This window comes from Sitophilus oryzae, unplaced genomic scaffold (assembly GCF_002938485.1).
Source record: "Sitophilus oryzae breed Bouriz unplaced genomic scaffold, Soryzae_2.0 scaffold_1393_pilon_pilon, whole genome shotgun sequence".
Classification (NCBI taxonomy): domain Eukaryota; kingdom Metazoa; phylum Arthropoda; class Insecta; order Coleoptera; family Curculionidae; genus Sitophilus; species Sitophilus oryzae.
The window spans coordinates 2,493,354-2,519,233 of record NW_022146052.1 but is presented as its reverse complement, the minus strand read 5'-3'; the positions used below and the strand labels follow the sequence as shown (position 1 = coordinate 2,519,233).

The window sequence follows — 25,880 nt, the reverse complement described above, 5'->3', positions numbered from 1 at the left end:
GCAGGGTGCCATTTTATTTTTGTTTATAACTTGGTTAATACAATAGAACTATTTTGATCAATAGTCAGGAACTATATATTTCCACTATCAGAACTGTTCCAGAATAAAAAAAGGGTGCTACGTGAAGTTGGCACCCCCCTCATATCAGTCATATCTCCCGAAATTAACCAGAACTATTTTTCTAACTTATCAAGAACTATAGAACTATTGTAAATCTATCCAGAACTCAAAAATTCCAGTTCATTTTTTGAAAAAAGCGAGTGTATAAAGGTAGTAAATCTAGATGGAAATTGTGGCAGAACTAAAATTAATAGTGACACTATCGCGATTTATCGAAAAAGACTCTAAAATAGTTGGTTGTGTAGCGTGCGGTAGATCTCGGCAAAAATCGAGTGAAATAATGGAACAACTTTTCGCTAGTAAGTGACTATATAATATACATACGTGTAGTAAACCGATCATTTATGAAATTCACTTAAATTAACTAATTATATATTTTTTCTTGCATTTTTGCTTTTATTTGCTACTTGTCAAAGATTAGATGTCAAAGAATTTAGATACGTCAGTTTGACTTACCTGCTTCAGTAGCGTATCGGATGTTTATGGTTATAAATAATTATTATAACTTATCTATTTTTATTAGAATTTTATACTTTTATAACAATCTTAATAATTACCAACATTTATTCACAACGTAAAATAAATAAAAAATTATTGAGTCTACCCCACGCATACCCTACATCATAGTTTTACATTTTTTAAATAAAATTAGAACGGCACTGATAAATCGGAATTTAAGTCGGCCATATCTGAGGCCCATCGCGGTGTACCTAAGATTTTTGATATGCTCCTTCCTTAGTCTTCTTATTCAAAGATCCATCCTAATAGCTTTATTTTTTTTGGAGATATTCGCTTTTGAAGAAGACAGAAACATATTTTCGAATTTTCTACATCAAAGCCATTATCTTTGCTTTTGGTCCTAGTCAACAGACCTATAAAATAATGTTTATGATTTATATTATGTCACTGTCTTTGAAAAATCATATTATTATTGTCTGTTTGGCAGTTACTCTAACAGATATGGTTTTAAGTCCTAAAGTTGATATCTACCAGATCAATTAAAGCAGTAATAGCCGATGCTTCAGAACCTAAAACCATCTCTACTAGAGTAAATTCCAATAAACAATAATATGACTTTTCAATTACAGTGACATTACAAAAACAATAAACACTATTTTATAAGTGTGTTGATGAGTACCCAAAATCAATGGTAAAATTGCTGTGAATCGTTACTGTCATATTCAAAAGCGAATATCTTCAATAAAAATAAAGCTATTGAGATGAATCAAAAAACAAACTCAGGAAAAGACGTCCCTAGATGACTATTTTTATATATATTTAATTTTTATAATTTAATTCCTTACTTTGTTTACATATTCCAGTGTTTCAAACTTTTACCAAAATATCAACATTTTGTGTTCCTCCATATAATTGACAGATGGAAACTTTCATTTTTAATTTAGAAAGAGCTACTAAAAAGTCAAATAATTTAGCTACAAATCGTTAAAAAAAACATCAAAATCGGTCCACTAGAACAAAATATATTAAATTTTAAAGTACAGGCATAGTAGAAGGAAAAGAGTAGTTGCACTCTCCCAAATATTTTCTGCCAGTTTTTACAATCTGTCGAATATCGGCAGATTGCAGAGCGTTTCAGTTGAGTTCCGTCCGTCGACCTGCGGGGTTCGAGCGTTGCGTCCCAGCACAGAGATGGATTGACAAAAAATGAGTGCCTTATTGTGTACTGCTATTGGTTGTAGTAATAATTCAAAAAATTGTGCTTTGAGTTTATTTTGAGAGTCATTTGTGATCATGTGTTCAAGTTAAATTTCTCATGACTGATTACTACTTAATAATTTGATATTATTTTCATTTAAACCTCAATTTTTATCGATTTTATTTTTGACAACCATCCCTTGCTTGCTGTTTAACGAACTGCACCATCATTGAACAAAAATTTGCTAGTACCGAAATAGTTCAGTCATTTGGGATTTTTGCTTGGAAAAATGTCTGGAAGTTTTGCAACTTTGCAGGTTTATAGGTTTTGGAGTCCCTAATTAAAATCCATAAAATGCACGCTTCCAGACTTGCCGCCGGCAAGAGAGCAAAAACTTGAAGAGAGCAAAATTAAACAGAATAAAATTTCCTATAAAAAGGTTTTATGAAAATTTTCGCTAAAGTCAACCGTTTAGGCACAAAATCCCTGGAAATTTTACAATTTTGCGTAAAATATGATATATTATGTATAGTCGATTTTCCGAAATCAAATGTCGATTAGGGTTCACTAAAACTAGTTTTAGTTTAGTTTCTTCAATTTTGTCATAAAACAGTGGCGAATTATGTTGTTCGACGGAAGGAAACTCTTTTTAAAAAACAATTATTTATTTAAAAGTATACAGCGTGAATGTTGTACGTACGAAATCTGACAAAAGAATGAATTTATAATGAACATTAACTTAAAAGGAAAACTTATCAATAAAAGCATGATCAGCAGGTCTCATGGGACGGAGTTTTCTTTTCGTGGTGGGTCTTCGGGCATCTCTTTTTTGGATGGGCATATCTTCTTCCTTATGTAGCTCAGCATAGGGTAGAGTAACTTCTTTCTTGTGATGAAGAGTAGGCTCAGAGTGATGAGGATCAACAAAACCATGAATATGATGTCAGTGGAATTGTCCATGAAACTTCTCGTTGATGGGGTTAAGGGATGCAGTTGGTTAACCATTTGTCTTAGCTCGAACATTTTGTCAAAATTTAATTTCGTGATGTTGAAGGCCTCGAAGGATTTACTTCTTTTTACTTGATCAAAACTAATTGGTGGTAGTATTAAAGACTTGCTGTCTTGTATTGAGACATCATTGGAATATATTTAATCATTTATGTGAACCTCACAGTCCTTGGAAATTTTGATTAGGCTGGGCTCTTGAATTTCCAAATATCGATCAGTTTTACATTTTGAAAATATTCTTTGTGGTCTTGAAGGTAGTAAAAGTATTTCTCTTGGCGTTATTTGTTCGATGATAGGCTCTTGAACGTGGATGTCGATTATTTTACAGTCATCGGTAGATTGGTTTTTGGTTTGGTTTGGTTTGGTTTTTTTGGTTTGGTTTGGTTTTGAAGATTTTCTTGGTTTTTGCTTAGAGTAGTTATTGTTTTGTTATAGTTATCAATCAACCCTTTTGAAAGAGATATTTGAAAATTGACTTCATTGATTAGTTTCTTTTGATCGTTATTTAATTGATTAATTATTGAATCGTATCTATTTCCATCGTCTGCGTCTAATGTTTATAATGGTAGTTTTCTTAAATTTCGGCAAGTCTTTAGAACGATTTTTTGTCTTTATGTAAGCAGTTTCTGTGTTAAGGAATTTTGGTGGGTCTTGTCGATTATCATTAAGTTTATTTATTATTGATTCCTTTTTATTTTTATTGACTTCGTGAATTTTGTCATATCTACAATTTATTGATTCTTGATCTACCGTTAGGATAATTTTATTTTTATAAGTATTTAAAGATTTTTCAATAACAGGTAACTTAAATATAGGGTTTTCTAGTGACGTGTGAACTATTTCAAAATCAGTAGAGTCGTCAGAGATTACGATAGGGGTTCCCATACTATCGGGGGGTCTTATTCTATCAGGGGGTCCTTTTTTAACCGGGGGTCTTATACTATCAGGGGGTTTTATTCTCTCAGGGGGTCTTATTCTATTAAGGGGTCGCATTCGTATATCCGAAATGACTTTAATTGTCGGTTCTTTCAGAACGTCTAGCCCTAAGACTACGAGTCGCATTGTCCAGTGGCGGGAGTTCGTCTATAGTTTCACGAAACTCTTCAATAGTATCGTTAGTATCTCCTGTGTTGTTAACTAAGAATGTAGTTTCTAGAGCATTTAAATTGTTAATCATTCCTGGTTTAGATAAAATTTCAACTTCATAAACATTAACAGGCATATTTTTAATTATTTTTTCATTGGGGTTAACAAAACCAGAGAAATTTACGTCTTTGGGTTGTCGATATTTAAAGGGAATTTCGATGTTATTTCCTGTCAACTTTTGTTGTACTAAATTAATATTAAAATTCATCTGAATAAGATCATTACGGCCTATGACTCCATCAAAAAAGTCATGAAAGTCAAAGAGAATAAAGTCTATATTATTTTTAATGCCAAAATCTAAAAGAATAGGTACTGTAGCTTGATATTTAGTTAGTTTACTACCTATGGCAGTTTTAATTATGTTAGATCTTTGATAGACAAAGTTTGGAAAATATTGTTCTATTATTGAAGGTTTAATAATTGATTTATTGCTGCCTGTATCGATTAGTAATTTTAAAGAAGGGTTTATTGTTTCAATATATGGTAAAGAATTATTAGTAGCTATATTATTGATTTCGATCAAGTCAATTGATCGTCGAGGCTGGTGTCTCGAAAATTTTCATCCTGTTCGATATTTTTATTATTTATTGATTCTCGATAATATTGATCATAAATTAAATTATCGCATGTATAATTTTGAGTATTTTCGTCGTAATATACATTACTATTGTAGTTATCGTATGACGTTTCCTGTTCACATTCATTGGCGTATAATTCTTGGTAGTTAGAATTGCGATTTCTGTTAAAGAGCTGTCCGTTAGAGATATTCTGTGAGAAACTTTTTCTACTATTCATACTAGGAATACGCGACATAGTCGACATCGGCTCGGGTTTCGGTAGTTGACTCGGTGGTATAGGTCGTGGTTTAAATACATCCTGTGGCGGTCCAAATACTTCGCGATTTGTAGGATATCGTCTAGGTGGTACATTTTGTGTTTGAATATTTATCGGTTGTGATGGCCACTCGAATTTTGATTGGAAGGGTTGTTGATTACCAAAATTGTTATTATGATTATTATTGTAAGGGTTACGAGTAGCAAAATTACTGGGTGGCTTAAAATTATTGAAATTATTTGAATGGTTAAAATGGTTATTTCTAGAATTAAATTGATTTTGTTGATTATTATTAAAAGAATTAGGTGGGCTATTAAAATTTGGCTTTTGTGATTTATTAAAATCACTATAACATTTTCCATATAACCTTTCAAAATTTTCAAATTCGATCACATAGGCCATCGCGTCTTCTAAACTTGTTGGTTTTTTTATATGTATATTATTCTTTAAAGTACCACTACAGCCTGCGATAAACGTATTTAAAGCAGTTTTGTCGAGATAAGAAATATGGCAAAATTTTTCTTGGCGTGATAAAGTGGTATCGTTACTGATACGTTGTACCACATTACCACACTTCGTAAAATTTGTAACCTATTGCCAAAAGCTATTATATTTTCGTGCTTATCAGGGTGAGTTCGGGTTAACTCTTGTATTAAACAGTCCAGATCTCTTCGATCTGAGAATGATTGAATCAAAGCGGTCTTAAGACTATTCCAATCGGTTAATTCGGCTCGATTACCGACCATAATCTCTACCTTGTCAATCAATTTTTCTTGAATTGATTCAAGAATATGTTGATTAAGTTCGGCATCATTTAAATTTTTGTAACTATTAAAAATACTTTCACATCTGTTGATAAATTTATTGAGAGTACTACTGTCTCCATCGTACGGTTTAATATTATCCATTTTGGATTTAAATAATTCCCAGTTAAGCTTTGATTCAGTCATTTTTTTAGATGGTATAGAAGAAGAAGCGATTTTGTTTGATTGTTGTACAGTATAAACTATCTAATTTATACAGCATAAACTATCTAATTTTCCTATAATTTCGTCTAATTCGGTCAAATATTTTTTTTAAATAAACTTAATTTTAAACTAAAGAGAAAGTAATTATTTATGTATTGATTATAAAAATTTTATTATATTGAATAATTTGATACTTTTAAAGAGTGTTTTCCCTTTAAAAGTATCCAATTTGGCCCACCCTGTACATCAATATTTTAAGATGCCCGTTTTTCGTGCCGGTGAGTGTAGTTATTATAATTTTTTTATTCAATTAGATATCACAACTTTACCTGTTAGATCATCTGCAACAATTTGTATATCGGTACAATTTGTCATTGTTGTCCATGCACCCCAGTCGTCCTGATCAAATGGGTCCTCAATAGATACCACCGGATAATTTTTTATGAAATCTTGATACATTGCCATTAACTTATCGCCTTTTATCCATTTAGTTTTGTCGCTTTTTGGATTTTTAAAATCCAAATCGTAAAGTCCTAAAAATTACTCCAAATTTAGGAAACATATTCTCTTGAAAGACAGCTTAAAAATCAATTCGTTGATGATACGAGATAATCAAATACAAGAATAAATTAAATACAAGGTGCACTAAAAAACATGGGACATCTCTCGTAGAGATATTCCTCACGTAAAAATAAAGATTATTTTTTATATCAACATAGGTCCGTTTCTGCTTTGTTTCGTAGCTTCGGGGTTTAATTTCATTTTTTTTTATTTATTATAATTTCCTTCCAAGTGTTTTTAGCGATTCGAATGAAATTTTAAAGGTAAAAGTGCTCCATATTTTAATGCTACATATTTTTTAAATAGATTATCACTGGAATATTTTTTCTAAAAAAACATGTGCGCTACTGACCTTTTTTTCTTGCTAGCAAAATTGTATTAGGCCGTTTGATGACGATTAAAAGTTGCATCTGGATATATTGTCGATTTCGATCTCCTTGATGAGATAAACGCAATTTTATTAATCAAAATTAATAAATTATTTATTTAATGTAGTTTATTATTAAATTTAATCAAAATTTATAACACTGATGTTCAATACTACCTACAGCAAATTCAAAAAAATGGTATTTAAGATAATTACAAAAGACCTATTTTTTTAAATTTTAACATCCAGTAACTTTAAAACTATTAATTTTCACACCCATGTCTATAGCAACTTTTTGCCATAATTTTTGACGAGGAAGTTATTGCTTATTTAAGTTATTGTTATCTTATTGCGTGAGTAGTTATTTAACATTTTGGACCAGTTCATGACATAATTTTTTAAAGGTTGCTATTATACTTGGATTAAAGCAAATTAATAAAACTGCGGTTATCTCAAGGCGACCGAAATCCACAAAATATCTAGAGACAACTTTTACTTATTTTTTACACATTTACTTACTTTTACACTTATAATTTTTTTTATTGTTATAGGTACATGCCCGTTGCTGTGGCTAAGGTATACGTTAACTACTGAAGTACCCAACTACCAAACTAAAGTTAGTAATTGCTCCTAGTCAGGTGCTAAAACTAAGTCCCGAAGTATTGAAGTACCGAATTACGAACTACGATGTATGTATAAGCTACTGATGAACTACTGATGTATAAGCTATATTCTTCTTCTTTCTTCTCAAACTCTCCTTTTCAGGAGAGAGTTGCGTTGCCTAGGCTGCCAGGACCATTCTGGCAAAGTACTTTTCTGCTTTTCTTTTTTCTTTTTTTTTGGGGGTGGTCATGTTTTATGAACTTTCACCGATGTATCTTTCTTAACGGCTAACAATTATTAAGGCTATTAAACAGGTTGCTTTAAGCTCTGCAACTATTCAGTTATGCATGCATTCTACGAGTACTAACCAGCTCTAAGTCCCAATGATTACTGTGCATTTCAAGAAAATGTGATTATGACATTTCAAATTTGCGGCTAGTTTTTTTTCTTGATTATAAAGTTAATGTTAGGCTTGTTATTAGTAAATATTTAGAGTTTTAAATTACTAACATTCAAAAACAAAGCGATTTATTTTATGTGTTCTGTCTTGTTGAATTTGAAAAGGATGTCATGCAGGGAAATCGGTTTTTGCTCTATCTCATTGTCGAAATAGGAATAGAAGATTTTTTGGTGATTATAATTATGTGGACAAGCAATTATCAAATGAAAGACATCAGCAACCTCTCCACACTGACACAAATTATCTCTATTAATTCTGATTTTATAGAGATGTGACGGGGATAACAATGGTTTGATCTGAATCGACACATGGTGGTTATTTGTTGCTTTGTCAAGGATTTATATTGTTTGAACTATGGAGTCCTGTATGGCTGCTGAACTGTAGTGCAATATTCTTTCCCTTTCGTTCTACCAATCGCTACAAATCTTTCTTTCCATTTATTATATATGAATTCTTTCATTTTTGGTATAAAGGTTTTATAATCTGCTTTGGGTGTTAGTGTGAGAGGTAAGAGCCGTCCAGCGTTGGCCAACTTGTCTGCTTCCTCATTTCCATGAATATTGGTATGACTTGGTATCCGTGCTAATTGTACGTCCCATTTGTTTATTAATTTCCTTCTTGTGACCAGTATTAGTTTGTCCGTTTCAGCGTCTATTCCAGTTTTGCTTATCTTCTTTAGGGCACTTGATGAATCAGAGAATATAACTGCCTTGGCGATATCATATTGTTCTATTTTAAGTAGGGCAATGTATATAGCATAAACTTCTGCAGAACAGATAGAATGAAAGTTTGGCATTCGACCTGAGTGTCTTAGTTCGCTGACTTCTGAGAATACCCCCACTCCAACCTTCCCGTCTTGATCTTTTAAGCCATCTGTATAAATAAATACACTGTTTGGCCATTTTTCCTTTGCAAGATTTATAAAACTTTGTTTATTGTTAGTCTCCTTTCTTAAATTCATATATTCGACCTTAATAGGTGTAATCTGATCTTCCAGAGTGAATAAATAACAGGGACGATTTGGAAGAACTCTTACTTGTTCCAATATTTTAGTAGCATAATCTAATGCTTCTACAAGAGGAGGAGCTGTCTTCCAACTGTTTAGAGCTTCATTATATCTTGCATACAGTTGTATGAGCATGTTTCCAATCGGATTTTCATACGATAAAACGTTCAAAGCCTGCTTGGTTCCCAGGGCCTGTCTTCTCAGATCTAACGGCAATTCTCCACTTTCAGATAAAAGGATGATAATAGGGGTTGACCTCATCATTCCCAGTGCTATTCTTAGAACCTTAGATCTTTTTTATTGGCTCTGCTCAACAGGCAACTTCCGTAATCCAAATGCGACCTTACCGTTGCCTTATAAATCATTAGCTTGGTTAATAAGCTATATTATTGTTTAGTTTAGTTTAATTTCTTAATTCCTTTTAATATAAATATATGGTACTTAGATTATAGGATCGTCGAAAAATATATACAGAAAACAACAGTTTTTGACATAAAATCATACAAATACAAATATAAAACAAATATATACCGTTTTTATACACAAACAAAAACAATTCTAAAGAAGAAATATTATTATATATTTGCTGACAAGCCTGGAATTTCCGGCTTCCGGAAGAATTCGTCTAGGGTGTAGTAGCTCCTTGATATAAACAATTTCTTTAAATTAAACTTTTTTTTGTTTAGGTTTAGAGAGTTAAACTCTACGGACACCCTTCTCATTTTATTTAAACACCTTCTCCCAAATATCGGGTTGTGTTGCCCCATAGTAAGGCGCGTATATGGGATATCAAATTCATCTTTGTAGCGGGTGTTGTGACTGTGAACTTCCCGCCGTCGGGATAATTCTTCCTCATTCTTAATTGTAAATACAATAATTGAATATAAATACAAAGAATATAAAGTCATAATAATGAGTGATTGAAAACATGGCCTGCATGAGTCTTTCTGACCCCTCCCAGTCATGATTCTTACTATTTTCTTTTGGGTCACAAAAACCGAACCCACCTCACCGGAGTGTCCCCAGTACACCAGACCATAGGCCAACACAGATTGTACCAATCCATAATAAATCAGTTTTATTGTTTCGCGAGAAACTGTATGCTTCAAGTTTTTAACAAAAAAAGAAGCAGAACTTAACTTTGCAGTTACTGAGTTGGTATGACCTCTCCATGTTAGCTTCTGGTCTAGATGTACGCCCAGGAATTTACTGCAGTGGACACTCTCAAGAGACCGATTTTCGGCCTTCACTAACAAACTATAGTCGAGTAACCTGTTGTCTTTGTAACAAACTCTACTATATTAGACTTGGAAGCATTTAGTTTAAGTCCGTCATGGTAACACCAGCTCAGCATTTGCTGGACTGTCCATTTACATTTGTCAGTTAGCTCCCTATGGGTATCTGCCTGTATTATGACGTTACAGTTATCCGCGTATAGGATTGGTATACCATACGTGGATATTTTTTGTGGTAAATCTAATGATTTACCATAAATACATTGAATAACGTTGGCGATAGATAAGAGCCTTCAGGTGTTCCTGGCTAATTTCTTACATCTCAGATCTAGTACCGTCTATCTCAACTAACTGAGTTCTGCTAGACAGATACGATTTTAGCCAGTTCAGAGAAGGACCCCGAATACCCATGCAGTTTAATTTATGAATTAAAAGTTCATGATTCACCGAGTCAAATGCACGGGTCATATCAAAAAACAAACCGCAAACAAATTTTCGTTCTTCTAAGTTTTTATAATATTTTTTGTAGCATTATTACGTGCCGTTTCTGTGGAGAAATTGGCCCTGAATCCATTTTGATGGGGAGATAAAAGATGGTATTTTTCTAAGAACTTACAAAGCCTTTGTAAGGTTTCATTAAAATTAATTCAGTAGTTTTTGCGTGAAAAAGTAACAAAAATTCATACATCCAGACATACAAAGTTGAAAGGATTGAAAGTCCGAATTGTATCATTTTTGGGTCATCATTTTCCAACTAAAATAAATTAACGGAGCACAACGGAAATTATACATGATCTCTAGCCCAAATCTTCCTCTAGGAGATACGAGATTTTGTCGTTGGGGGGAAGCTCCTAGTCAGGTGCTAGGGGAAATTCCCACTGGCACTTTGACTGGGTCTTTGACTGCACTTTAGCTGGCACTTTGAGGAGACAACCTCACCAAAAATCTAAATCCTACGGTGACGGTAGGCATTTATACATTCCGTACATGTATATGGCACCTAGCACAATCCCATTGGTCAGATTTGAATTTTAAACCCATTAACTCCGAATGCCATACGCGAGTATGGAATGTAAGACAGTGCCACGGAATGTCCCTGGTAATTATGCTTGCAGCAGAAATTTTACAAAGAGGAAAACTGCACTAAACTTTATTACAAATTAAGTGCTAGTATGGTGTCCTTTTTTACGGAATGTCAAATGTAATAATAATTATTAAACACATTAGAAACATCTGGTGTATTAACCTAAGTTACAATATAACATAATAATAATACCAAAACAAAAAAACTCTATACAAAATTAGTGGGCCGAACCATGTTTAATTGCATTGGGTTTATTTATTTTAATATTTAGTGAAAGATCATGTTTTTTTCTTTCGTCTTTTCTTGGCAGGTTCCCCAGTTGCTGGACGGCCGACAGGCCTTTTTTTACTTCCTCTTGTTATTCCCAGTTTTCTTCGATTTCAAGCTGTAGGCTGAACTTTAATGGTGGATCTTTGTCTATAGCGCTGGGCACACGAACTTCCCGCAGTGTTTATTTTAATTTATAAAATTTGGATGTGACAGTTTCACATTTCTGAGAGCAACAACGATTGAACTGTTTCCATGGCTAAGTGAAATTGTTTAAAAATTATATGAATTGGCTATAACTCAGTAATTTTTCGAAAGGAACATATCATAGCTTATATCGCTAAAAAGTTTAAAAAATGGCGCTTTTATGAAGTCATGGCCAACTATGGTTTCCATTTAAAAAAACATATGTTTGTGTCATATGTCAAAAATGACAGGCTTTAGAAAAAAAAACGGAGGACACAATCTCATTAAGGATGTGATTACCTACAACTTTTATCTGAAAACTTTTTGTCTGAAATAGATTATAATGGAATTAGGGACAATTTTTAAAATAGCCGAAATTTGTTTTTTTCAAAATATCTAGTAACCCATGAACTTTTTCAAAAATCTGAAAGACGCTTATGACCACACAAAACTGCAATTCTTTCCCCATTTAACCGACTCTCTATCTCCAGTAGGAAACTCACCCTGTATATTGAAAAGGGGGGGGGGGACAAGATGCCTCATCCCTGGCGTACACCTTTCTAAACTTACCATCTTTATAAAACTCCGAAGCCGCAATATCCATACCAATATCGATGCGTCCAGTATAACCCGCTTTGCCAATAGCGTCATTAATAATTCCCAAAGCATCTTTGTTATTAGTGATATTCGGAGCAAAGCCACCTTCATCACCAACAGCGGTAGCGTCCAAGCCATATTTATCCTTAATGATCTTTTTTAAAGTGTGATATGTCTCGCTGCCCATTTTCATAGCTTCTTTAAACGTAGTTGCTCCAGTTGGTAGAATCATAAACTCCTAAAAGTGTACAAAGAAAATTAAATTAATAAAATTTCAACTGCTTTAGCCTCCATATTATTTACTAAAAATGTTTACTTTTAAGGCTGTTTTATGTTCCGTTTCTATCGGTTTCCTGAAAGTTTTATTATTACGGAAAATGGTTCCCGAAAAATATCTATCATAATTGTCACCAAATTAACCAGCGCGGGAGGCTGTTTTCTGGTTTTGTTTGTAGCTGCCGCGGTTAATCCCAAAAAAGAGCAGTATTCGGCAAATTAGTCTAAAAGCACCAAATTTTGCAGGGACATTTTTAAGGGCATTCTAAGGGATTTGACCCGGAGGGCAAGCCAAATTTTTGATTATAAGTCAAAATGGCGGCTATTTTTCAAAATGGCGGTTTATAATCTAGTAAATGTGTTTTATACGATCTATAGGTCGTTTTTGACTAATCTGGAGCCGAAGAAAAACTATAAAAATATAATTTTTTTATGCTGATGCAAGTTTAGTGAAAAAGTCTATATACAGGATAGTCAAAAATGACTTAATAATGTCGAAACAAAAAATATTTCAACTTTTAGATTTTTTGTCATGCAGGTATTTTTTTAAAATCGCTTTATATTAACTGATATGATTAACTGGCTCCCTCTCTCTGTTTCTTTCTCTCTCTCTCTACTCGGCTTGCCTGTCAAAATGCAATATAGCTGTCGCGGTTAATCCAGTCATTCGGCAAATTGGTCCAAAAGCATGAAATTTGGTACACACGTATTTTATGTGATTCTGAGATTTTTGACCCGGAGGGCAAAGCCATTTTTTGAGTTTGACTCAAAATGGCGCCTTATTTTCAAAATGGCCGATTAACAATTTGTAATTGTTGGTTATTAACAGATTTTAGCATAATATATGTCGATTTCGACAATTTTTCTGACGTGCAATTCATTAAAACAACTCTTTTTTGAGTGCAATGTTAATTTATATGATAAATTTGTATACAAGGTGATTAAAAGCGTATACGTATAAGCTATAGAAAAAAAAAATACGCAATATAGAAATTTCGATTCCCATGAGCTTATTCCAGTAAATCTTCTTCATATGCACTAAAAAGAATAAATTAGTTAATAAGTCATTAGAATATTTATGTTAGACTATTTACCACTTATTAATACATGTATCCTTAGAATTTTTTTTTTTAGAATTCAGAATGAGTGGGAGGGGGGTTAATCACTTCGACCTTACATATCCATTGTGTCCCCCTTTCTTGAATCATAACTCATCATACAGTCCCAGGGCTTTGACAAAAGCCAGTATCTGGGACGGTTTTATAGAGGGTAGTTCTCCATCTCCAATATCAGTCGTACCAAAATTCATGGCACGAATGGTTGTCGTCTCGGCGCACTCAGTGATGAGGTGTACTGGTGTTTCCCCAATTGCCACGAATGTTGGTGACATTTTAGCCACAAATAATTGCGAGTCTGCATTAGACGGAAAATCGTGTTTAAAATGGGAAGAGGCAGATGGACACATTTTGTTGCATGTTTCGGACATGGTCAGACTTGGAGCCAAAAATATTTTGGTTCAAACTGTTGACACTGATGTTGTTGTTTTGTGCGTGTCTTTTTTTATGAGCTCCAGGCTATGGGTTTAGAAGAATTATGAATTTTATTTGGGTCGGGAAAGAATCGACGTTACATTGCAGCTTACAAAATCACTATCCAACTAAGAAGAGAAAGGTGTATGGGCCTCCGAAGCTTTCATGCCTTCGCCGGTTGTGACAGTGTCTCCTTCTTTGCCGGAAAAGGAAAAAAAGATGGAAAACATGGATGTCATGTGAGTCAGCAACAGATGCATTTACTTTTATGTCTTTTCCGAATGACCACATTCCAAGTCATATTCAAGCACTTCTTGAAGACTTTACATCAAAGATGTATGCTGCAACTACAGGAATCTCCAAAGTTGATCAGCTTCGAAAGCACCTGTTCTGCACTGAAAATAAGCCGCTAGACTTAATTCCTCGTAGCTCCGCAGCACTGTTACAACACTGCCTTCTTGCTGCATATCAAGCTGGCCAAATTTGGGGCAGATCATTGGATATGTTACAGTGTGACCCACCGACCCCAACTTCTGGGGGTTGGGGGCAGCACAATGAAGCATGGGAGCTACTTTGGTCAAGTATATGGACATATATATGGACAGTTCACCTATATGGACAACTTGCAGGGAGCTAGATAGGTGCGGATATAATTCAGGTTGTGATTCGCAACGTTGCTCATGCCAGCGAGCAGCAGGACTGACTTGCACATTACAGTGCAAGTGTAAGGATACATGTATAAATAAGTGTAATTTATTCTTTTTAGTGCATATAAAGAAGATTTACTGGAATAAGCTCATGGGAATCGAAATTTCTATATTCAACGTATACGTATACGCTTTTAACCACACTGTATACAAATTTATCATATAAATTAACATTGCACTTAAAAAAGAGTTGTTTTAATGAATTGCTCGACAGAAAAATTGTCGAAATCGACATATATTATACTAAAATCGGTTAATAACTAACAATTACAAATTGTTAATCGGCCATTTTGAAAATAAGGCGCCATTTTGAGTTAAACACAAAAAATGGCCTTGCCCTCCAGGTCAAAAATCTTAGAATCATCTAAAATACGTGTGTACCAAATTTCAAGCTTTTAGACCAATTTGCCGAATGATTGGATTAATCGCGGCAGCTATTGTCAGTGTCATTTATGTATCAGAAATAAAGCAAAAATTGGAAGTTTGAATGAAATTCTCATTTAATTTATAAAATTTGTGTTATTATTTTGTATTTATACCTAAAAGAAAATGGAGGTAGGTACTGAAGGTAAATAAATTTTATTAACCTATTTAGTGAAATTTCATTGACTTTTATGCAGCAAATTAAAAAAAATTGTATTTAAAATAATTACAATACGTCTATCCGTTCTGTAGCTACGGGGCATCCGTAAGAGGCAAAACGAAATACTCTGTTAAGTCTGATTTCCACATTGCCGTGATCGTCCTGTGCACAGTGTCAGTACCGTACGTGCAGTGTCAGTGATTTTTAATTGAACGATGTATTTTATAATGTGTGACCGCAGTGACCTGCAGTGTCAGTATCGTAGCAGGCGGAAGCGTGCCGTATTTATTTTTATCGTGGAATTTTAATTTTTTTGGATTTCACGTTGACAGTATTCGAGATGGAAGATGAAAAACTTATTGTTTTGGTGGAAGAAAACAGTGTCCTCTATGATTTAAAACATGCAAAATTCATAAATACACAGTTTAAAGAGAAAATATGGAAAAATATAGGAGAACAACTTAAACAATCAGGTAACATTTTTATTTGTTTTTTACCGTGTTACTAGTACAAACTTTACATATCCATACACGCAATTAAATTAAACTATTTCATTTTGCCAAGGAATGGAACCTGCAGGAGAATTAAAATATTCTTTAAATAATTCCCTAACCCGAAATGCTTCCTGTGGCGATTTTCCTCCCTGCATAGGTATATTGCTTAAATTGGGCCTTTTTGGTTCTTCTGATATAAATGTTTGGTCCACAGACATATTTTCATACTTTTTTATCAAGTTATGTAAAGTGCAAGCAGCAAAAATAACAAAATCAACGTTTTGTGGCTGTAACTGGATCACTCTAAGAAATATTATGAATCGTTGTACTAATATTCCAAAACCATTCTCAACCACTCTTCTTGCATGTGATAAACGGTAATTAAAAATACGACTGCTATGAGTTAGTTGTTTTGATGGGTATCGTTGCATTAAATATGGCTTTAAGGGAAAAGCATCGTCACCTACGATGACATATGGCATTTCAATGTTACTTCCTCGTATGACTGTGGGTGGTGGAATATTAAAAGTTGAATTTTTCAGTGCTTTTTCAATGTTTGAGTGAGAAAAAATTCCGCCGCAACTATTTTTGCCATAGGATCCTACATCAACAGCTATAAAATTGTAATAGGCGTCGACAAGAGCCAAAAGGACAACAGAAAATGTTTTTTTAATAGTTAAAACAAAGTGAGCCGCTTCTTCGTGCACACTGTATCGTGATGTGCTTGCCATCTATGGCGGCCAAACAGTTTGAAAAATTCCATATGTCCTTAAATTCAGATGCATATGTTATCCATTGTTCATTTGAAGGCTGTGGCATTACCTCCTGCATTAAACATTTTACAATAACCTTGCAAGTCTCTATAACACTCTTATATAATGTGGCATGTCCAAGTCGAAAACTAAAAGATATAATATATAAAAAAGAAACTAATATATAAACTAATATATAAACGAAGAAACTAATATATAAACGGCGTTATGCTAAAATTTAACTTTTTTGTTTTAGGTGCAGTTTGTAAAGCGAGATGGAGCAACATTAGGGACAATTATAGGAAATCGAAAAAAAGACGTATGACGAAAAGTTGTCAAGCAGCTGTTAAAACTAAAAAGTACAAATATGAAGATCAACTTGGGTTTTTACTTCCATATATGGAAGAGAGAGCGACTTATAGTAATGTGAGTGAAAATGATACCCAAACTATTCCAGACGAAAGCGATACCTAGACTTTTGCGAACACAGACGATTTTTTAGGAACGACCCCTTTAAAACACCTACATTCGCTGACAAAACCGCAAATTATTCTACATCAAAAAAGTAGCAGGTAGCAAAAGTTAAAAAAAAATACAAAAGTATCAAAAGTTTAAGTTATAAGTACAAATACGAAATCAGCTTTTTTTCAGCTAAACAAAAAGTTCAGTTAGATTATATAATGAGTCAATGAATGTCAAGACCCCAAGCTCTGTCTATGGAGGAAGGACTAACATCTACATTATCACCTATTTCTGGGGAAACTTCATTGGGAATAAATTATTCAACACCATCTGTTACAAGGTGGCCTGTAAATGAGGAAGTAACGAATTTATCTTCAACTGTCCATGCTTTTAGTACATTTCTTCGTGGAGATCCAGAAGAATATAGAACAGAATGATTCGACAGGGACAAGTATTATTTTGTGATTTTTTTTGTTTAATAGATTTAAAACAAAATTTAAAATTAGCGTTTATTTGTGTCCTATTGCCAAGGACAAGCCTGCTATGATACTGCGATTAGTTTCTTTTTTTACATACCTTAAAAATACGGCCAAACGAACTTGGGGTTCAATAGATTTTCTCCAAAAGTATCTTGCTTTTGAATCTCATATTGAATCGTTGCCAACAAAATATTGAAAGTGTTGTGAGTCATTCGAAAGTATTGATGGAATTTTACTTCATTGTCCAGCAGCTCCTTAAATAAAGTAGCATATTCCCCTTCAGTGTCACGTTTTCTCCACGCTTTATGAACCCAAATACGTTTTTTTTTCTTGGTTTCTTCTTCATCCAATAAAATAGCCATAATGGCCAATTCTTCTAGAGAAAAATTCATAATGAAAACACTACTAATAAAACCTGATACCACACGCGTCAAAATAAAAACTGTTTGGCGGCATAGGCACGGAAAAAACCGGCAAGTGTAAATACTCTGCACTGTCACTGTACGTACGGTCACTGTACGGCACTGTCACTGTACGGGACGGTCACGGCAATGTGGAAATCAGCTTTTAGCATACCCAGAAATTACTTACTTATACAAAAATTTAAAAAATACCCAATCAGTTTTATTTTTTCAATGTTTTTCCACGTAAATGAGACATAATCTTTATAAAAATTAAGAAGAAAAACAATAAAAAATCAATAAAATCTTGCAACTATTTTACTGACTGCACTGTTCACCCAGCTGGATCTGGTATCGTTTAATCGACGTTTCTCGTAAAAAATTAGACTACCGCGTCCCATCAATAAAAGTTCGACAAATTTGCAAGCAATCCAATGAAATGAGTGGGCGGATTGTGTTTTTCGGTGACATACTCTTACACAGGTACATGGAGATAGGTAGTGAAGGTAAAGAAATTTCATTACCCAAATAGAGTGACTTTTTAGAACCATAAACTTATCATGTGGACATTGTCTCTTAAAGTTAGGAACATTGAACGAAATCATGAGAAACGAGACAAAAAGTAATCATGAATATTTTGTAAACTATGAAAATATAAATAATATTGATTAGATTTGTGCTAGGTGCCCTGTGGCGTACAGGTACAGGCTCTCGTCTACTAATCTCAAGGTAGTGGGTTCGAATCCCACACCCGGCATTTCATCAGCCGACTATTTTTATTAAAATAAAAATAGTTTGGGTACCTAGGTCGAGTCAGCCTTAAAATGTGTACTTGGGATTCACAATCCTGAGGTAATGAAGGTGGTTGAAGCGTAATGCTAGCCACATTACCTTCCTTGTATACCCGACGGCTCTTGTATGGCAAGCTGTACCTTGCTACTCTCAAGGCGTTAAACGCTATATACGGCAGCTATTATTATTATTACTGATCAGATTTACGTATTATTAATTCATTTTAATATGAACCAGTTAATATGGTCACGGGCCTGCAAATCTTCATCACTTGAGCTGCCTGACGAGTTTAACAGTTCATTAATAAAGTACTTTTTAATATTAAAGTCCATTAAAAAGAAGAACCAAGCGTAAAATTTGATATAAAAATGTATGTCAAAATCCTGTAAATTGTAAGCTACTACTTGCTAACTATTTGGAGAGTTGGTTATATAATGCACCCATAAAAATAATATTAAATTCGAACAATTCTATCGAAATCTATCTCCTATGTAATATTACCTGCATAGCTAATTTATTTCCTGCATGCGAACCACCATTAATCACATTAAAAGCAGGTACAGGCAGTATCAAGGTCTTATTACCAGCCAAATCGGCAATGTGTCGATAAAGTGGAAGACCTCTTTTTGCAGCTCCAGCTTTACAAACGGCAAGTGAAATACCTTAATATAAAAATTATAATTGAAAAAATTATATAATAATTAACTTCCGCATAAGAATATGGATTGATTTTATATTATACAGTATGTCCCCGGATTGTCTTTACAAGAGTAAACACTTTTTTATTATTGACATTTTGAGAAAAATGCATTCTTCTCAAAAAATTTTGCTTGTTCTAAAATATATTCCCGTTTATATTTTTCAAGACAAATTTCCATACCGTTTTAGAGCAAATTGAAAAAAAGTGAAAATATGGTTGATTTTTTTCTGTCTTAAAAATTAAACGGCGTTTATATGGTAATATATTTTCGATTTCATTCATTGATATACCGGGTGGTGCATCGTTGTTGGAAACGAAAGATCGTCGTTGGAAAAAGATTGCATCTATTTTTATATTAAAACCGAACAGGTAACAATCAAACACCAGTCAAAAACCGGCATACCTTATGTTGTATCTATGGATTATTATATGTTAAGTTTAATCTGTAGCATCTTGATATGACATAACCCTGATTGACAGTTAAGTTAGACTTTACTTGACAGAATGGTGTTTTGTAATGATCTCAGATGTTTAATAATTTAATAAACTTAGTTTAATAAACATTGTATTTTATTAGTAAAAATACAGAGAAATAAAACATGGTGGCAGCGGAAAGATAAAAGCCAGCGAGAAAATAAGCCAAAAAAGTCAAGGATTGTAAGAATATTTCGGGAAGTTGGTAGTCACTGTGGTAATCACGTTGAAAAAAGAATCAAAATGGACGTGAGGCTGCCGGAGCAGATGAAGTTTACGGGAAATATAAGCGAAAATTTCAAGTTATTTAAACAAAATTTTGAAATTTTCTTACTGGCTAAAGGGAAACAAGAAGTACAAGATGAAGTAAAAGTAGCTTTGTTGTTAAATTGCATGGGTCAAGAGGCGATAAATGTCTACAATACGTTTTCACTTAATGAAGCTGAAAATAAACAATACAAGAATATCATAGACGAGTTTGGGAAATATTGTAATCCGAAAAAAAACGTTATATATGAAAGATATATGTTTTTCTCACGTAAACAAGAAGAGGGAGAAGGGTTCAACAAATTTGTGACAGATCTGAAGAAACTTGCGGAAAGCTGCGAGTTCAATGAGCAAAAAGACTCGCTAATAAGAGACAGGATTGTCTTGGGAATCACAAATTTGAGACTACAAGAAAGATTGTTGACTCGTGAAGACTTAAATTTAGAAAAAGCAATAAACGAATGTCGAGTTGCTAAAATATCAAAGCTTCAAATTGATGAAGTGCAGAAAGATCAAAAGCAAGTATATGGAGTTAGAAAAGAAGAGAGAAGAGGATTCGAAAAAGAAAATAAGCTGAAGAAAAATGAAGGTAATAAGTTTGATTGTAGGAAATATCTCTCGAAGCATGGACCAAAACAGTGCAAGGCATATCATCAATGCAAAATGCAATCATTTTGCAAAGGCATGTACCAGGAAACCTGTCAAGAAAGAGATTAAGGAGGTATCAAAAGAAAAGTGTGATGACAATGTAAATGTTGATAATTTTTTTGTAAATTATATTAACACACAAAACTGTAAAGCACTATATAAAGTGGACATTAAAGGTAACATTGTGAGATTTAAGATAGATACAGGTAGTGAAGTAGACATTTTACCATTAAAATTATATAAGAGTCATTTAAATGATAAAGTGTTCGATAAAGCTTAAAAAGTGTTACAGTTGAGGGTTGGAACCTTTGGTGTTACACAGCAAAATAAAAACACTAAATCACCACAATACACCAAAACACTTTTACTTTTACACTGGACGCGCGTTTCGCTAACCATGTTATAATAAGTTTATAATCATCTGCTGATGATGCTAACATAGTTAGCGAAACGCGCGTCCAGTGTAAAAGTAAAAGTGTTTTGGTGTATTGTGGTGATTTAATGTTTTTATTTTGTTAAAAAGTGTTGTCAACCTGTAGCACATCCAGTTATGAAAAGAAAGTGAGGTTGACAAGGGCACGGTAGAGATACCGATTATCGTCGGTACAAATTTGCGATATCTGCCATAGAACCGATCGGTAACTATGACAACAACAATTAACACATTTTTACTATATACAAATACGTATCGAGAGCTGTTGTAACTTACCGATACCGACGATTTTACAGAATAGCGCCCCAGGCAATGATCAAACCGATGTTTTTCAGGAACCGCTCTTTACCGTAGTTTACCGGTCTGGTTCGCCTGGTTTTGCAACGGAATACAGCCTAAGTTACGTTTGGAAATGACGTTGACAATTTTGTCGATTTTTGATGTTTGATTGTTACATGTTCAGTTTTAATTTAAAAATAGATGCAGTTTTTCTCAAATTACTCAAAATCGGCTTGTCCAATATTATTCAAATTTGGCATGTGTGTTTACCAAACGTAGACCTTTAAAAAATTTCTTACTTCGCTATAAAATCAATAAGGGAGCCAATATTTAAACAGTTTAAAATTTGCATAGGATTTCCTATGTTTCCAACGACAATGCGCCACCCGGTATGGTTATTATTAATTTTGATTAACGCTATATTTTCTGGTGTTCTTAAAATATCACATTTTCCGATAAATATTATCACCATTTCCGTAGCATTGAACTAAATAATGTTGTGCTTCTTTAACATTTAAAAACAGCAAAAAATATGACGTAAATTAAAATTGTATCAATAACAATCTCCCAAATAATGGAAACGAAATTATATTACCATAGAAACACGTTTTGATTTTTTGTACTTAGAAAAATTCGACAATATTTCCACGTTTTTTTCCAATTTTCTCTAAAACGGTGTGAACATTTGGAAAAGCATAAACGGGATTAACCATTTTAGAACAAGCAAAAATTTATGTGAAGAATGCATTTTTCTCAAAATGTCAATAGTAAAAAAGTTTTCTCTCTTGTTAAGACAATCCGGGGAGCATATTTGTAAACAACTTCCATGATCGCGATTCGGTTCTAGGCCGAACGATGCCGCGTAAACATCATACGATATCGCAAATCCGTCTTGCAAATAGCATCCGTTATTCCAAATTTAAAATGCCTTAACTCTTATAAACAGCAAACAATATCGCGAAATTTGTTGATTGGTTGCTCGTAATCAGCATTCAGGATCGCAAAATTCCTTAGTGCAAGATGTCTACGAAAGAATATACGTAGCAGGGGCGCATATACGGGAGGGGTTATGGGGCTAATTACCCCTCCCAGGAAGAAATTTATAATTAACAAAATCTGTTATAAATTAAAATTATCACAAAATAAATTAATAATATCAATCAAAATAGAAATACAGAACAATCTAAGTTTATTGCTTTTCATAGTCACAATACCTTTGAGCGAAAATTTAATTTAAAACTATTAATTTATTTAAATATTGCCACTACCCCTCCCAGACTCACTCTCTGGATGCGCCACTGATATGTAGTACTAAATATTATTTTGCAAAAAATTAATTTGCCAACCACGAGTATATAAGTTAGTAAATAAAGAAATTATTAGAACACCTTTCGTTAAAAAGGAAGAAATTGAGGTAATTGCAGAAACTAACCAGAGTAATTACTCAAAACAAATTTAAAAAAAAATCAGATTATCAATCGAAACCAAAAAATGAATGCTAAAATGAATAAAAAAGTTAGAGAATGACCAACTTTACTTCAAAAATTACACTTTGTGTAGTTTCTTTGCAGGTAAAATTTGACTTTTTCTAGTACAAGAAGATTGTAACTTAGTTCCTTCTTAATATTATTTCTTTATAGTTACCAGGACAAATCTTTTTTAAGAACAGTTAGGTAATAATAATAATAATAATAATAAATATCTCTTTATTGTCTTTATTGTAATCCATAAGTATTACAAAAGGCGAAGTTGAAGCATTGCTTCCTATCTTAACCTATATTAGTATTAGAAATTTATAGCATTTTTTTTAAACATTACCACTGCGAACGGCAGCTTTTCGTTGGTAGAGCAGTCGTGGATAAGGTATTTCACTGGAAAGAAACTAACTAACAATAATAAATCAAAAATACAAATATTGGGCGCCAGGCATGAACAGAAAAAGAAAACACAGTTGTTTATTACTTAAAACTAGTGACTATATTCATTCATGATGTATTCTGAAGGTAAATAGCATTGTACAATTTTAATAATTATTATAGTGGTTATATGTCGAGTAAAAGCTATGTTAGAAATAATATTAAATATCTTCAATGAAAAGACTATAAAAATACCATACATGTAAAGTTATAGAAAATGTATAAAAGGTAGCATTACTTTAATTAATTTGATATATTTTATATGATGTTAAATCGAAGATGTTGCAACCCGTAGATTCTAGAATCTATGTTTGGTTATTCATCTGTTAAAATAGCGCAATAATAATATCTATAGAAAGTAATACAAGACGTAATGTAATGAAACCTAAGATCTAAATCATATTGTAACTACTAAATCGACATAAATGTTCTTAACGATCTAACCACTAAACATAGTCTGTACGATATTATTTAAAATGTACGTTATTATGTTAAGACTGAAAATCGACTGAAAACTAAAACTTAAATCTACAATTAGCTGTTCTTTATGCAATCATGCTTCAAACAGTAACAGCGTGAGGTGGGCTCGCATCTCTGTACTGTCTCTCGGCTATCCCAAAAGGGGCCAGAATGAGGACACTATGAATCAATACAGCCGTAACTATTGACTAGGCTTAGAAATGGGAAAAAAGCAGCATGGGGCTCAAGCTACATCCACGCTTGGGCACTCTATATATAAGATAAACCATCCCTACATGGGAGACTCGTCCACAGGACATCCGTACATAGGGCATCCAACCATAGGACCCTAAAAATACGAAACTCGTGTTTAAAACCTACCAAGGTGTAATAAACACAATAAACCTACCTCGAATTACTTCCGAGGGCTCAATAATAAACAAAGAAACTGTCCTTTCTTCCATGTAACATTCTGGAGGACAAAAGAAAAGGAACGCCAACGTGCCATACAAATACAAGTTAAGTTGGGACATCCAAAACTCTACCCTAAAAATATTCAATAATAATAACGAATCTAATAAAGATAATATATCATCTTTACCTGTAGCTTCGAAATAGCAGCTGATTCAAATTATACAGCAAGATTTAAATAATTGCAATTTCTCTAAGCAGGGCTCTGAAGATGACCGCAGAGAGGCAAAAGCAAAAGTGAGTCCACAGCGCAGAGAGAGAACCTTGAAGCGGTGTTGACAGCGCGCGCCTCCACAGAAGCAGTGAAACGATAACAGAGTTGCTGACTAGAGAACGTAAAAATTACGCCATGCGCGTCAAGTAAATTATCAGGCCTGAGCGATACGGACTCCGGTGATGATACGCCAGACATCATATATTATATATGAAAGACATGTAACGAACTAAAAACGTTACAAATTTACTTTAAGTTCTATGGAAAATATATTATATCTCTATTTTGTTTTAAGTAATTTACAAACAGGGCCGCATCTGGGGGGGGGGGTTGGAGTCTAAAAAGATAGTAAAAAGAGAGTGGCAGATTAAATTAGGACGAATGGCATCGCATTTTGTTTTCCTGTCGCCCAACTCAGATTTCCTAAATTTATCCAAATTGAGCTACGACTGACGATTTTGCTTCCATCTTCCTCTGCAACTGCACAAGCTGTGTTCGGTGTGGATCTTAGAGTGTTTAAAAGAACTCAAGATAGATGGTACTTATTTGGTTGGGCAAGGTTATGATGGGGCTGCAGCCATGAGCGGTACCTTTAAAAGCATACCTGGCTCACTGCTGCAATGTCCAAAGTGTCAGAAATTGTATTGGAACCATCAAATCCGTTGCAATCTTCATAAAAATGTCAGCAAAGCGGACTGATATTCTACAAAATAAAATTAAATAACATATTCCTGATACTAAATGGAAGAAGTTGACAACCATGTGTGAAACTCGATGGGTGGAAGGAAAATCACGACGGACTAATTAGGTTCACAGAAATTTTCAAGCCTATTGTTGAAACACTGGAAGAACTACAAATAGTGAAAGATATAGAGACGTCCTCAAAAGCTACACAGTTACATCATGCCATTATGACCAGTGACTTTATTATCAGCATGTCAACCGCAACTACTTTATTCACGTATACCCTACCTTTATGCAGAATTCTTCAGACAGTTAACATCGATCTCTTTTCAGCAACGGAACATGTTGATACTGTTTTAAGTCAACTTAAAAATATGAGAGATAACATAGATCAAGTGTTCACCAACCTTTTTGAAAAAGCCGAAAAACTATTAAAATCCATAGATGCACATCAGAAAAATCGTTCTAATATCATGGTAGCGAGCACAGAGGAATATTTTCGAATTACAGTTGCAATTCCTTTTTTGGACGATTTCATACATCAGTTGACTGAACGATTTGCGAAGCACAAAAAATAATTTTCCTCTCTACATTTCTTATTATCAAATGTATGTGTTGTACACAAAGTGTGGAACTAGAAGACCTTTCCCTATACAAAGAATTCTTGGACTGACACTTTAGCGGCAGAACTAGATTTGTGGCGGCAAAAATGGAAGCAGCTACCTGCAGTCGACCGACCTAAAACGCCATCGAAACGATAT

At 33.7% G+C, this 25,880-nt stretch overlaps 1 protein-coding gene across 1 annotated transcript in view; it reads right to left on the bottom strand.

The window, feature by feature from the left end:
* LOC115875642 (enolase-like) overlaps nt 1-25,880 on the bottom strand; it is a 68,928-nt gene that overhangs the window by 31,834 nt on the left and 11,214 nt on the right. The window contains exons 3-5 of the mRNA XM_030891154.1: nt 19,076-19,236; nt 12,073-12,337; nt 6,063-6,266 (exon numbers count right to left, since the gene is read on the bottom strand). Coding sequence (XP_030747014.1) covers nt 6,063-6,266; nt 12,073-12,337; nt 19,076-19,236 — 630 coding nt within the window. The remainder of the gene's footprint in view (nt 1-6,062; nt 6,267-12,072; nt 12,338-19,075; nt 19,237-25,880) is intronic.